This window comes from Sinocyclocheilus anshuiensis, unplaced genomic scaffold, assembly GCF_001515605.1.
Source record: "Sinocyclocheilus anshuiensis isolate Anshui unplaced genomic scaffold, SAMN03320099.WGS_v1.1 scaffold679, whole genome shotgun sequence".
NCBI lineage: Eukaryota > Metazoa > Chordata > Actinopteri > Cypriniformes > Cyprinidae > Sinocyclocheilus > Sinocyclocheilus anshuiensis.
The window spans coordinates 32,812-46,973 of NW_015552592.1; the positions used below are offsets into that span (position 1 = coordinate 32,812).

General features: G+C 38.7%; 1 protein-coding gene across 1 annotated transcript in view; it reads right to left on the bottom strand.

Moving 5' to 3' along the window:
• The window catches only part of LOC107665538 (FERM domain-containing protein 4A-like), a gene marked incomplete at its 3' end in the record, with an annotated part of 66,086 nt that overhangs the window by 23,723 nt on the left and 28,201 nt on the right, over nucleotides 1-14,162 (bottom strand). Inside the window, exon 2 of the mRNA XM_016456452.1 lies at nucleotides 837-902. Within this exon, the coding sequence (XP_016311938.1) occupies nucleotides 837-902 (66 nt within the window). The remainder of the gene's footprint in view (nucleotides 1-836; nucleotides 903-14,162) is intronic.

Genomic DNA, 14,162 nt, shown 5'->3' on the forward strand with positions numbered 1-14,162 from the left:
TAAAGGTGCTTCACGATGCCATAGAAGAACCTTTTTGTCTAAATGGTTCCATAAAGAACCTTTAACATCTGAAGAACCTTTCTGTTTCACAAAAGGCTATTTGTGGCAAAAGAAGGTTCTTCAGATTATAAAAAGGTAAGAAAGAGATTGTTCTTTAAAGAACCTTTGACTGAATGGTTCTTTGTGGAACCAAAAATGGTTCTTCTATGGCATCGCTTGAAGAACGTTTTGAAGCACCTTTATTTTTAAGAGTGTATGCGTGCGCTCTGTAGGGATGTTTTGAATGGTTTTTGCAAAATACTCGATAATGTCAAATCGCACATCGTTAAAACAACAATTACGATATTATCGCAGACGATATATATCGCACACCCCTCCCTACTTGAGAGACAGACATATGCACAAACATATGATAGAATTCAGGTCAGGGCAAACTAATCTCAGGGTCTGTTTGGCTGTGAAATCGGAGAAAGGCATAAAGGAGTCATATTATATTAGCACACACAGAGCAAACATTCAAACTCATACATGCACACAGACCGATAAAGAGCCCCTATTTCCACAAGACATTAATTAAGTCTCAGAGGAACAATGAGGATTTCCCTTCCCAGACAAACAAGAGGAAACCTGAGGCCTTTATCACAAAAACATACACCAAAACTTCACACCTATGTATTTCAACAGTCATACAACTGTACTATTTCTGCACTAATACTGGACATTGTGCTGGTGAGTTGAGTTAAGCAGAATCAATTATCGATTAAAAACCTACAATATCATATTTGGGCCTTGTTGTACCATTATCTTGATTGTTATAAAAAAGTATATTGTCTTACCTGTACCAGGAGCTCCAATTTCCTGTCATCCAGGAGATGGACCTGACATCTCCGCCCTTCCGTCATCTGTTGTGGAGGGAGGGAGAGAGAGAGAGAGAGAGAGAAAGAGATTAGTGAAAGCACATTCACAGCAGGGTGAAATCAACTGTAAACACTAGGTCATGGTGACATGACAAAAATAGAAACTCTCCTTACACACATGCAGCACGATTCCCAGTCAAGCAGCAGAATTCAATCTCATTCTCTCCCACACACACCACTTTTAAACTGAATTATCTCACACATCAGTGCTGATGCGGAGTAGCATTTTTTTGTTGTTGAAGTTTTAAGTGTATTTTGATTTAACTCCTGGTTAAAATATATAACAACTGCAGACACACTTAACATGAAAATTCTTACTAAATTTAGAAATCAAATATTAGGCTATACAACAAATAATAAACAAGTAAAAAGCCTGCTGTTTCACTTACAGAGTGCTTACAGACTTTTATGGTCAGAGGTCAGAAATGAGATAATGGCTACTACTTTTCATCTAAAAAATAGTGCCATTTATATAAAAGCAACCAACCAGTTTATTTTGTTTTTACTTGTTGTTTAGGGTCAGGTTTATCTGAAACTGCTAATACCACAAGCTTTTTTTTTAAAGAGTGGCTTTTACATAAAAAGACCAACTTTGTAATCAAAATTCTGTTCTAGACACTAATGACTTTCATTTTATGTACAAAAAAGTCAACATTTTCAAAATATCTTTTTGTGTGTGTGTGTGTGTGTACTGCAGAAGAAAGACATATAGATTTGGAATAACATTGACTGCACAATGACAAAATATTCACTCAAAATTGCAGTTAACTACATAAAATCACTTTGTATCGTATATACGTCACGAGCACACACATCATACATAAGCTTCTATTTGAAATTCATCACCGCCTAGAGATCAGGGCTTACAGCTGCTGTTAATATCAGTGTTAATATAAAACTCCCCTCAACCACCACTAATTGATGAAAGAGGGATCGTGCCATGTCAGTCTGTATAGATACCTGCACCAGCGCACAATCTGATTAGTGCTTTGATTGCCATCTGCCATGGTTAAGAATATCTCTTTTTATCAAAGCCAGAGAGGACTGCTCATAATTAATATTAAATTGAGTCTGCAAGAAAAACAAACACACAAACAACACACTTTCCTCCAGGGTAAAATGAGTATGTGCATTCAGAACTCCTCCCGCAGGGCGCAGTTGGACATTCCATCTATGAAACATGTTTGGAGTTACTATCGTCTGCACGCTCATTTCGTTTGATCTCAAATCACTGCTCACTCCCACTCGCTTTCCATTCACTCTCACACACAATTTTTGTGAGTATTTACTTAAGATCGCTGCTTCTGTGCCAAGCCGTATAGTAAACATCCCATTACGAGCAGGTGGACAGACACATCTGTGAAGAACAGAGTCTGACTAACAGCCATGTCATCACGTGAGTTATACTGCCTTTAGGATTGAGCTGGTTTGACAACTCGAGTACAAAGAACCAAAGTGTAACCCGATACTCCCATTGTTCTTTTCCCTTCAAGAGAGCTTTTAATTTTTTGTTTATTTTCTCTTGAAGGAAAAAATGTTTCGAGGGATTTTGAGTCTGTGAATGTGATACTAACAGTGGCGGTAGTTCACATCCATCAGTGGACTCTCCGTCCGGTTCCTGTTTATACATCCTGTACGAGTCAGAATGCTATATCGCGCTCTTATTCTATCCCTCCATGCTTTCACACTCTCGTCCACCCCCTCTACCTCTATATGTAGGCCAAGTTAAAAGGAAAATGGAAAAAACGAAAAATACAAGACATTTCTTAAGCTTTTCAGTGTGATGGTGTATGTAAGGACATCAGAATGGGAACATGTGGAGCGTTCTGGCTGCCATCAGGAAGCGCCGTCCCTGAGGAACACAAACAATGAGGCTGATAAAAGCAGCATGGCTCACATTTCCTCCACGCACACGTGGGGGGAAAGACTGGAGGAGGGGAGTCACAGGACTAGAAACACATCCTTTCTTCCCCTTCTCCTCTGCCTTGTTCCTCAGTGGAGCTACACAACCTCAAATGCACAGGCATGTGACAGACCACATGATTAATTGTGTGAGTGCGTGTCCGAACAAACTGGTGTGAGTTTGTTATTGACCTGTGAAGATGTTTTACAGGGGGGCTTGGCTTGATGAATTTCTCTTGGTCGTGCTAACACTGAATCTAACTCCAACTCTATCTCCTAAAAGCTGATATCCTGTCTTCAGAATAACATGCCCTCAGGCAACATCCGTATTCTTATCCCTCAACCACTGAGTGAGATCACATTTCCATATAATAAAGACAAACCTAAATCAATATGAGCTGGCTCACCTGAATATGGTCCAGCCTTTAATGATGAGTTTTTTTTTTAAATGTCTAATTCCTTCCCTGGAGCTGCACATGACCCAATTAGGTCAGCTCATCTAACTTTCATGATATTCATTTATGAGAATAAATATGGTAGCATAATTGATCCAAACCACTGCAGCACCTTTACAACCATATACAGTATATATTTCAGTTTGGGGATGGGTAAAGACGGCTCACTAATCTACCAGTTGTCCAAAAACCAAATTGCTCCCCTTTAAAGTATCTTTATGTAAACGCCCCCTAAGAAACAAAAACCAGCCTAGTAATACAGGACTTTCTAAAAAAAAAAAATTAGCTGATTAGTCATTTGGGCAACCTAACAAATCTGACTGGAACATATGTAGAAACTGGAAAATATGTAGTTTTGTACATTCATGCTAGAGGTTAAGTTTAGGATTATATTTAGACTAAAAAAATTTACATTTCCCATCGACCACCTACTCAAAATGTAACCTATTAAAAATAATAAAATAAATGAATAAACTCTTATTTAAACATTCCTCATAGTTCAGTATCCTTGTATTAACACTTATCATAATTAAACACAAACTATGCTTTTTAAAAATGTGATCGATAACTAAAATAAATAATACTCAATCCTTCCTCAAAGTACAATATCCTTGTAGACATACTATCCTAATTAAACACTCTTTTTTTTTTTTTTTTTAATCTGCAGAATCCTATGGAATTGATTTAAACAGAGCATTATACACTTTCTGGCAGCTGAAAGCATATTCAAATCAGCCAAAACATTTAATAAACAAACAGTGTGGTGGGAAGTGCAGAACTGTGAATGAGGATTGTTCCAATCCTGTGGAGATTTGTGAAGCTTTTTGAGGGCACAGATTCCACGTGGGCCTGCTCATAACAAGCAAAAGATGCAGAACCCAGAAGCCAAACTTTGTGGTGGCTGATATTGGGTTGACTTTCCAAACTTAAAGGTTAAACTTTATTACCGACCTTGCGGTAGCCCAAAAGCACTGCAGTTTGGTTACATCATATTAAACCTCTTAAGGTCTGAGTCAGGCTTGATAGGAACACTTCCCACCACACAATAGAAGATTAAACCTGAGGCTTTGAATGAAGCAAACAGCATGCTGGTGATGGGAGCACATCCTTACAGCCTGAAGCTCAAGATGTCACACCTCCGCTCCACTGAATGAGAACGCTCCTCACTAGGGTGTATCTGGAGGGGGAGGTGAACAGCTCTTAACCACAATCCCAGAATCTAACAATCAGGTGCTGGGAATAGTGTGTTAGCAGAAGTGTGTTTGTATGCTGCATCTGGTGTGGGGTTACAAAATGCCTCGCCTGTAATCACTGAACGGTGAGTCACTTCTTCCTCAGCTGAACTCCAGTGCGCCACACTGCACTCACAATGCCCTACGAACCTGTGATGTCATTAAAATCACATAACACACACATTTCAGTCAGTGTAATCTTTGTAAATCATTGCCATTGTTTTATAGACAAAATAGAAGGGCTGCACAATTATATGGCTTAGTGTGATTTAATTAAATTATATACACTGCATGTTTCTGAGTGAAGCATGGCACTTTGTTCTTTTACACATGAGCAACTCATGATCCATTTGCAGTGTCTCGGTTCACAGTAAATGCTGCCATACAAGCTCATCTCTGCATCTTCTCTGAGTTTGGGTCGAATATGGGAACAAAATGTGCCAACCATCTTCCCAAACTTGTAATGACAACTTTATAAGCATTTGTCCACAAAATAGAAACTGTAAGGCCTCCCTGCAATTTTCTGCCAAAATAAAAGCTTGATGGTTTAACATTTGAAATTAAGAAAGGCATAAATATTAGTATTGCAATTTTACAGTTGTACTGTAAACTATTATCATTGTTAAGCATTATTATTAATGTTCTAATATTTTTCTTTTTTATTTTGCAGTGAAGCATTATTTTATAGTCACATTGTGCAGCCCTATAGTCAAGCACAGCAAACGTGGAGCTTTCAAAATAATTGCAAAATTGCAATTAGATTCCCCCAAAATCATGCAGCCCTAATAATAAGGTGCAGCTACTCTGATGCACATTGCAGAAGAGACGATTACAGCGTAACATAATCTGATCTGATGATAACCCCACTCTCTAGTGCAGATTTAAGGTTGACCCTGATGCACTGTTTAGGGTTTCATTGCGCTTTATCCGTACTAAAACCTAAGCTACGTTAGCTTCACATGCACTGTCAATGAGCAGTATGATGTGTAGAAGATAGAGATATAAGAGCATTTGTAAAAGCAAATGATAAAAGTTTAGGCGACTGCAGGTCTGGTTTTCATGCCTGACCGTGTGTGCTAGAGTACATCAGCCTGCTGACACTGCTGCCCTGCAGTGCAGACATCACAGGCTGAGCAGCACAAAAAAAAGACATCCGTCACCCTGAACCGGCAGGACCACAGCTGCCTAGACAGACACAGCCTAGTCTGCTTTGTTTACTGTCTGTAGACAGACCCCAATTCCAGGCTGTGCCTCAAAACCTAATGGGCTGGCTATATAGACAGCCTTTTCAGGCCATTTATGATGCCAAAAAATGTTGTCTAGGTAGGAAGCTCACATCTCTGCAGGCATTTGCATCCTATGAAGATGTCATAGGACACTGCTACTAAATCAAATAAAGCTGAATGCATCTATGAAGCCCAAAAATGTTGTTTAGGTAGAAATCTCATTAGGTTTTAAGACAGTCCTTTCTATGAGTGTGTCATAGGAAACTGCAACCAAATTTATTAGTGGAATGTATCTATGAAGCCAAAAATGGTCTACTGATCTACACAGCATTTTTGGATCAATGCAGCTATGATGCTGTCTAGGTAGGCAGCTCACATCTAATTGGACATTGCACCAAAATTTACTAAAGTGAAACACATCTATGTGGAGGTGAGAAGTTTTTGAGACAGCCCAAATCAACATATCTTTCCGTGAGAGGCATTACTATCAAACTTAATAAAGCAAAGACATAAAAAAATGCTGTTTAGGCAGGCATCCAGTTAAGACAGAGACATTATAGATAGACAGACAGACAGACAGACAGACAGATAGATAGATAGACAGACAGACAGATAGACAGATAGATAGATAGATAGATAGATAGCACACAAAGGTAGGTTTCCAGACAGAAAATCCTTTCTACGAGACTGTCATTTGACATTTCCAGTGAATCTAATGAGGCAAGACTTAACACAACTGCATTGTTCAAGGATTTTAAGGATATGAAAGTGATGGTCACATGCATGCAATCCTCTTAAGTTCCTGTCACTATCCACAGCAGATCTGATCATATTCAGCTGTCAGCACAGGTTAACAGCCTTGGAAAAATGGATGAACGAGTCTAAATGGGCAGTAATTGTGACCAAGCAAAGCAAATGAGCTAGCAATTTAGAAAACAAACTCCTTTAAAAGCAACATTAATAGTTTCTAAAAAAATCAGCTTAAGGACGATGTTCGTCAAAACAGACCAACATTATGAGAAAACGACGCAGTATTTCACACATCACATGCCTCGGTGTTTCTGAGGGAAGTGGCTAGCAGGCTAGCTGCAGAACAGTTTACTCTTGAGGACCCTTTTCACCTCCTAAAATCTGATTTTAACGATGATATCCTCCGTGTATGGTCACAAATCAGTGCTCGAGTTGACAGTAAAATGTGTGTAAAACTGTTTAGTTAAGTAAGAAAGAGAACGAAACCGCGGATTTAACGCATCTATCCTTACACCGTCCCTTACTGACTGACTGACTGAAGCGGGAAGCGCTGCGCGAGATCAGCGCAAACCAAGCGCGAGACGTGCGCGCGATTTACCTTGTTAAAAATCCCTTACGCTCCCGCGTACGTGAATTCCTCGCCGAGATAATAAATAAATGGTCTCTAACAACAACAGTAATCCAAATGGGTTAAATCCGAAGAGAAAACGTTCACACGCCGGCCTAAATCATCCTCGCAGTCAGCATCATCCATGTCGTTGTTGTTGTGATCCCCGGTGAAGCTGCACAGGCGGAGCGGAGCGGACTGACAGCGGCAGTGCCAGCGCATCCCATCCCATCCCTCTCCGCTCTCAACGCGCTGCTTCACAGGGACCGCTGGCCCGCGTCCAGCAAGCAGCTCCGCACAACACTATTCACACACACACACACACACACACACACGAACTAGGCTAGCAGTCCCTCCACAGCAAACCCCAACCCTCCTCCTCCTGCTGTTGCTGCCTGCTCCTCTTCCTCCGCCTTTCCCCCAGTGACACCGGAGAGGCTGTGACACTAGCAGCCCCTCCTCCTCCGCCTTTCCCCCCGTGACACCGGCGAGGCTGTGAACGAGTAAAACGCGACGCACACACACTCAGTCCAGCCTGACATCATCATCATTTTACACCTTGTTTGTTGTTTTACCTAAGCTAAAATATTGTAATTCATTTTCGTTTACTAAAATAAAGCTGAATTAAAAATAAAATGTCAGTATTAAGAGGAAAAACTTTAACTTTGCAATTGGCAACTGACTAATTTACCAAAATTACCAAATTTACCAAAATTACAACAACTGAAAAATAAATAAAACCTAAACATAAATATAAAAATAAATAAATAATATAATGATAAAAAACACATAAACTAAAACGTTACTTAAAATTTGAAGTGAAATATAAAAATAAAAGCTAATTAAAAATATTAATCAATACTAATAGTACATACTAAGAAAATGTCACTGGATTACACCAGGAATATGCAAGTGTTGCATCTGTCCAAAACAACACTACTAAAAGTTAGTGCTGGGCGGTATGACCAAAAATTTATATCACGGTATTTTTCAAAATAATACCGGTTTCACGGTACAAGACGGTATTTTTTTTTTCATGCATGACCGGGTGTTAACCATATTTTCTACTGATTGAGAGAGGAAACACTGCAGTATATTGACTTAGATTTGTGGTGGTCAGTGTGGATATTGTGGATGAGTTCTTCTCTCTTCTCATCACGTTCTATTAGTTCTACAGCTTCAGTTTCGGAACTTTCACGCTTAGTAACACATACAGCTGTTCCCTCACCACAGTGCAACACCCCTTTCAAACAGTGTCGCGTTCCGAACGTTGTTTAAGTGACATATACCGGTATTGCGGTATTTTCAAAATTCATATCATAACAAAAATAAAAACCGGTATTCGGTATGAACCGGTATACCGCCCAGCACTACTAAAAGTAGCTATAAAAAGCACATAAACTAACACTTAAATTAAAATTTGAAGTGAAAATATGAATATAGTAAAACTAATTAAAAATATTAATCAATACTAATAGTACATACAAATAAAATGTCACTGGATTAGGCTACACCAGGAATATTGCATCTGTCCAAAACTTACCACTACACTATAAAAGTATAGTACTACCATTTATTTAGACATGTATGGTTTTCTGGAAATACCTTGAAATACTATTTAAATATCAGATGGAGATACATGTCCAAAAACAGCATGGTACATGGTACTTTCTATGGAATTTCTATGATATCACCACAATATTACCTGACCTGATAACTTTTTGTAAGGGTGGTATAGTGTTTTTATTTTATTTATTTCTTTTTTTTTTTTTGGAATGGCATGTTTTGGTTCAGTTTTGAAAATCAACCCAGCAATACCATCATATTCATTGAAATACCATGGGGTACAGTGCAAATACCATGGTATATTATGAATATGGTAACTATTCAGTATGGTATATATCAAAGTACTGCAGTATTACCATCTGACACTACTACTGTAAGGGATTTTATGCACTGTGGAAAAACATTAAAACATTTAAAAGAGTGGACAATAAGGTGGATGGGATGTAAATTGTGAGCTCCTTGGCCTTGTGAAACTGACCTGACCTGAAGCTGACCAATGACTAACAGATCCACATCTGGATTTGCAGTAGAAACGCAGCAGAAACTTTTGGGAATGGGTTGCACTCTTTCTCTCCCTCTGCCTGACTTCTTCCGCCCCTCCGTTTCTAATTCAGATTTCCCTTCCCATTTGGTTTGGCCAGGGTGAACGAAAGAAAGGAAAAAGGAGAGAGAAACGTTTGAAAGATGCTTTCAAACTGAACCCGACTGTTAGAGGCAGTTGATTTGTGTGAACTCCTTCACACAGACGTCTAACGGTCGTTTCACCGCAAAGTCAACATTGCAGAGGGTTCAACGAAAACTTTTACAAAAACTGGAAGGTGTTTTCCTTTAAAGGGTCATAGCCTGTGTGCATAGCAATTCACAAGAGCTATTTCTTTAATTCTCAGGCCATGAAAAAGAATTACACAAAGAATTTGTTTCGTTTTTAAACCAGACACATTTTTATCCCTATCTTAATGTAAAACAGCTTGTCCATCTGAAACACAAGCAAAGGCAAAATAATAGAAGGCAACATTTTCTGTCATCATTTGACATTTTTAGATGACATTTTCCTTTACTTACAAACTAAACAACATGTAGAAGTTTACATGTAAACCTATGCAAGTGCATTAATATTAATGTTTTGTAAGTGCATTATGCAAACCAGTAATTGAGGTAAGCATTGCTTATTTTATAATAGGTTATCTGTAATTCTGTTTAACCAAGGATAAAAATTGGCCTTAACCTGGAGTTTAAAAAGAACCCAAGTTTAAACATATAGTGTGAAAAGCCTTTAGGTTTGAAAAAAGCATTGCTGTAAAAATTGCAACTCTTTGCACTGGGCCATGATAAAAAAAAATCCCCAGTGCATTATGTCTTACAATGATACAGCACAGAATCATTTCCACAGCAGTTGGTTTAACGATTTTCAGCCTTGCTTTAAATGCACTTGAACGATGGAGAGAAAGACTGCACTGAGGGTCAGGATTTTCCATCTCTCTTCATCACTCTCTCACGCATACTCATGGGAAGGCCTTTGAAAAGTAATTGAAAAACACTCCAAACATAATGCAATTAGGCTGCAGGCTTACATTTCATTATCATTCAACTGCTGGTGATAACACCATCAATAAACGAACACAAGCGTCTGAGGTCAGACGAATCTCAGTGTATTTGTTGGATCTGATGACAGTCCGATCCATCATCTCTGATTGGAATCATTATGCACTCTTAAAAATAAAGGCTCTTTATTGGCATTGATCTTTCCAAGAACGTTTAACACCCATGGAACCTTTCCATTGCACAAAAGTTTTTTTTTTTTTTATAGTCAAAATTGTTCTTTAGATTATTAAAAGGTTCTTTACACTAAAACATTATGGTTCTTAGGAAATGCTAACTGAAAGCTCTTTTGGGAACCAATATTCTATTCAATGCAATGGCATCTATGGGTCCATGAAGAACCTTTGACATTCATGGAACCTTCTTGGTTCTTTAGAATATTAAAACAATGGTTCTTTGAAGAACTGTTCACTGAAAGGTTCTTTGAGAAACATAATGGAGGTAGTGCAAGGTGACTGAGAACCACAACATCCCGGCTGTTCGTATCGCTGCTGATTTTGGACACTCAACCACAGCGGAAACACCACTGTCCAACTTAAACAGTCCCTCATGATCTCTCTGCGCTCTCAAATACATATTTTAACTTCATTTATTGGCTGCTTCCTCTGGGCACAGGTCCGAACAGTGTCACAAGAGCCCGTTGTTTAAAACAGGGAGAGTGTGTGTGTATTTCTGTGCGTGGATGGAGGGGAACATTCGTACGAAAGGAAACCCTTGATACTGTGGGGGCGTTTCGGAATAAATGAGAATGTCCAGGCTCAGACGACTGCGATTGGGGAGAGAGAAGTTCTAATATAAACTTCTGAAAGACCAATCCCGCCCATGTCTGCCAGACCAAAGCCTCAATTTGTTTAATACATACCGTCTTTTGTGTCTAAACCAGCCAGAAGAGTACAAGAAGAAGAGATTGCGATGTTCCCTGAGAAAATGAAAGGCTGAAATTTCCTTAAAACGCAAAAAAAAATATGGGAAACCGACTTCTCTTGCCTTCTCTGGCTTCCTCAGTAAAGGAAATGTGGTTCTGTTTAGGAGTCTCTGAGTTTGGTTATTTCTGTCTCACTGCCTCAGGCTCGGAGACAAAGCGGGGTGTATGTGTGTGTATATTTCGAGGGGTTTGTTATTTTTCGGAAGGCGGTCACATGGGTTATACTTCTCCATCTGCGGACATAAGGACAGGTTGTATGGCTGACGTAAACCGTAAAATTGGATGGAGGAAGGACTGAATGCTATTTGTGTGTGTGTATGTATACACGTATACATGTGTAGTGAGGTTGTGGCTGTATGTGGCCAATAATGTTGGAACTAGATGTAAACAGAGCTGACCTATAATTGAATCAAGATGGAGTTCATCCCTTAACCTTGCTGCTCACATTCACACACATATTTTCATTTTAGGGAAAAACAACATATACAATACCTTTCAAAAATGTGGGGTACTTTTATCCAGCAAAGAGAGTGAAGACTTTTTAAACTGTAAAAATAAGAAATGTTTCTTGAGCAGCATCAGAATGATTTCTGAAGGATCATGTGACACTGAGGACTGGAGGAATGATGATGAAAATTCCGCTTTGCATCACAGGAATAAATTGCATTTTAAAATATATTCAACTAGAAAAAGAGACTTTTCAAAAACATTTTACATATTCTGAACTTTTGAATGGTAGTGTAAATGGGATAATAGGACATTACAAGAATCAGTCAAAAAAAATTATTAAAGGGACAATTTATCCATAAATGAAAACTTGCTCACCATTTTGTCACCCTCACGTTGCTCTAATCATAAATGGGTTACTTTCTTCCATGGGACTCATAAAGCTAAATTGTTGACTGTTTAAACTACAGTTTCACATACAACAAATACATATAATCAATCAATGTTTTCATTCTTCAAAATTTCTCTATTTCCATCCATGAAAGAAAGAAAATCATATGACTTTGCAACAACAGAGTGTGTTTTCATTCAGAGTCTATATTCTTTAAAATGGACTATGAATCTATTTCTGCTATCTGTTTCTTGCTGCAGTCATAAAATCTGCTGGGATGATAAACACAAAAACCGTCTACACCAAACCAAACCGTAGGCCCTTTCATGTGCCAAGTTTTCATCATCTCCAGCTCAGGGACTGGGGGTGGACGAGCCACGGGGCTTTGGTGGGGTTCAGTTTTTAGGGTGTAGGATGTTGGCTGTGGGTGGAGTTTTTTTTATGAATAATCTTAGCGGTTACAAACCTCCTTTAAATCACATCAAAGATCCCCCACAGTCTCTGCAGTGAGCATGGGTGAGTGTGTGCTCGTGTTGATACTGAATTTGTGTAATTCTATATGCAGAGTCTTCACAGATCCAGGTGTGAGTGAGGTTAACAGCAGAAATTTGCCATGGATATATTAGCCGTGGGTTATAAGAGTTTCAGATCCTTAAAGGGATTAAAGGAGTAATTGTGCACCATAAAATAGTTATCAAACAACGTTTTTGGGATGGACACCAAAGCACCCGTGTCTGTACAGGTGTGTATGCTACTGGACTACTGAGGATCATAACTGTGCTCAGATGTATGTGAGAATGTTATTGAATGGTCTAAAGAGACCTGTAACTTCTCTACATATAGAAGCCAGTTCAGAATAGGGGGCCATATGCACAAAGAGACTGAGAATGACTCTTTTTGTGCCTCATGTCAGTGCATGTGTGTGTTATGAGAGAAGAAAATGTGTTTCCAGTTAAATCCGTGGAAAAAAAGCAACACACCCACATGCGAGCACTTCAAACGTGTGTGAGATCTCTCCTGCTGAAATTTCTCTGCGTAGCTTTACTCCCATCTGGCCTGTATACTACACACACACACACAGACACAACTTAAACATCTAAAGCTTTATAGCCTACTAACACACCCACACACACAAATATATCGCACCGTATACATTGGAAACACATGGAACAAATAAATAAGATAAACAAGACCAGATAAACAGTGATTGAGTCGATAATGTTTACTGAAACTTACTGGAACATATTCATCTACAGTTTTTTGAAGTTTTCCATGGTTTCTATGTGATTGTAAAGGTTTCTCTGTTAAAAGCTGAGTCATTCTGTTCTCACGCCTTTTTGAATATTGATTGAGGGTAGAACTACTGAATGCAAATCCATCTCTGGCAAACAGAAACTGACCCTGCTATGAATGTGTATGAGAGAGAAAGAGACGCTTAGGAATAAGTTATATCTAGACAAATATGTAGGCTACTTGGCAAGTAAAATCCAATAAAAAATTGTTACAGTATTTAATGTTATACATGTGTATATGTGTGACATGCATTTTAGGATACTAGTTAGTTCATTTTGTGGATTTTAAGTGACTCTTTCTCTGAAACATTAAATCAATCAATTAATAATAAAAGAAACAGATTCATTCAGACATGAATCAAGTGGCTATGTTTATAAGTGATTCAACAAGTCACTGACTCAACTGATTTGTTCAAAACATTGTTTCATTCAGGAATACTTAAGTGACTTTTTCTGAGTGATTCAAAAGAAGTTAAATAAAAAGCGCCCATCCATAAAAAAAGTGTCTCACACGGCTCCGGGGGGTGAACAAAGGCCTCCTGTAGTGAATCGATGCATTTTTGTAAGAAAAATATCCATATTCAAAACATAATAATCACTTTAATGTAGCTTGCGCCAACAGTCCTACAGGGAAGCAGCTCCAGGGGAATGACATATGAGGTCAGCGTTGCGCATGCGCCTGTGAGTCTCGTGAAAACCAACGTTTGTTAACAGGAGCAAAGGAAGCAAAGTTTCCTTACTTTAGCAAAGGAAAACCAGTCTCCTCTTGGCTTATATCGAAATCCTCCGACATTCTTCTTTACAAATCCTTGTTTTGTACTTCTAATAAGTGACCGTTGTTTTGTTTTGATCT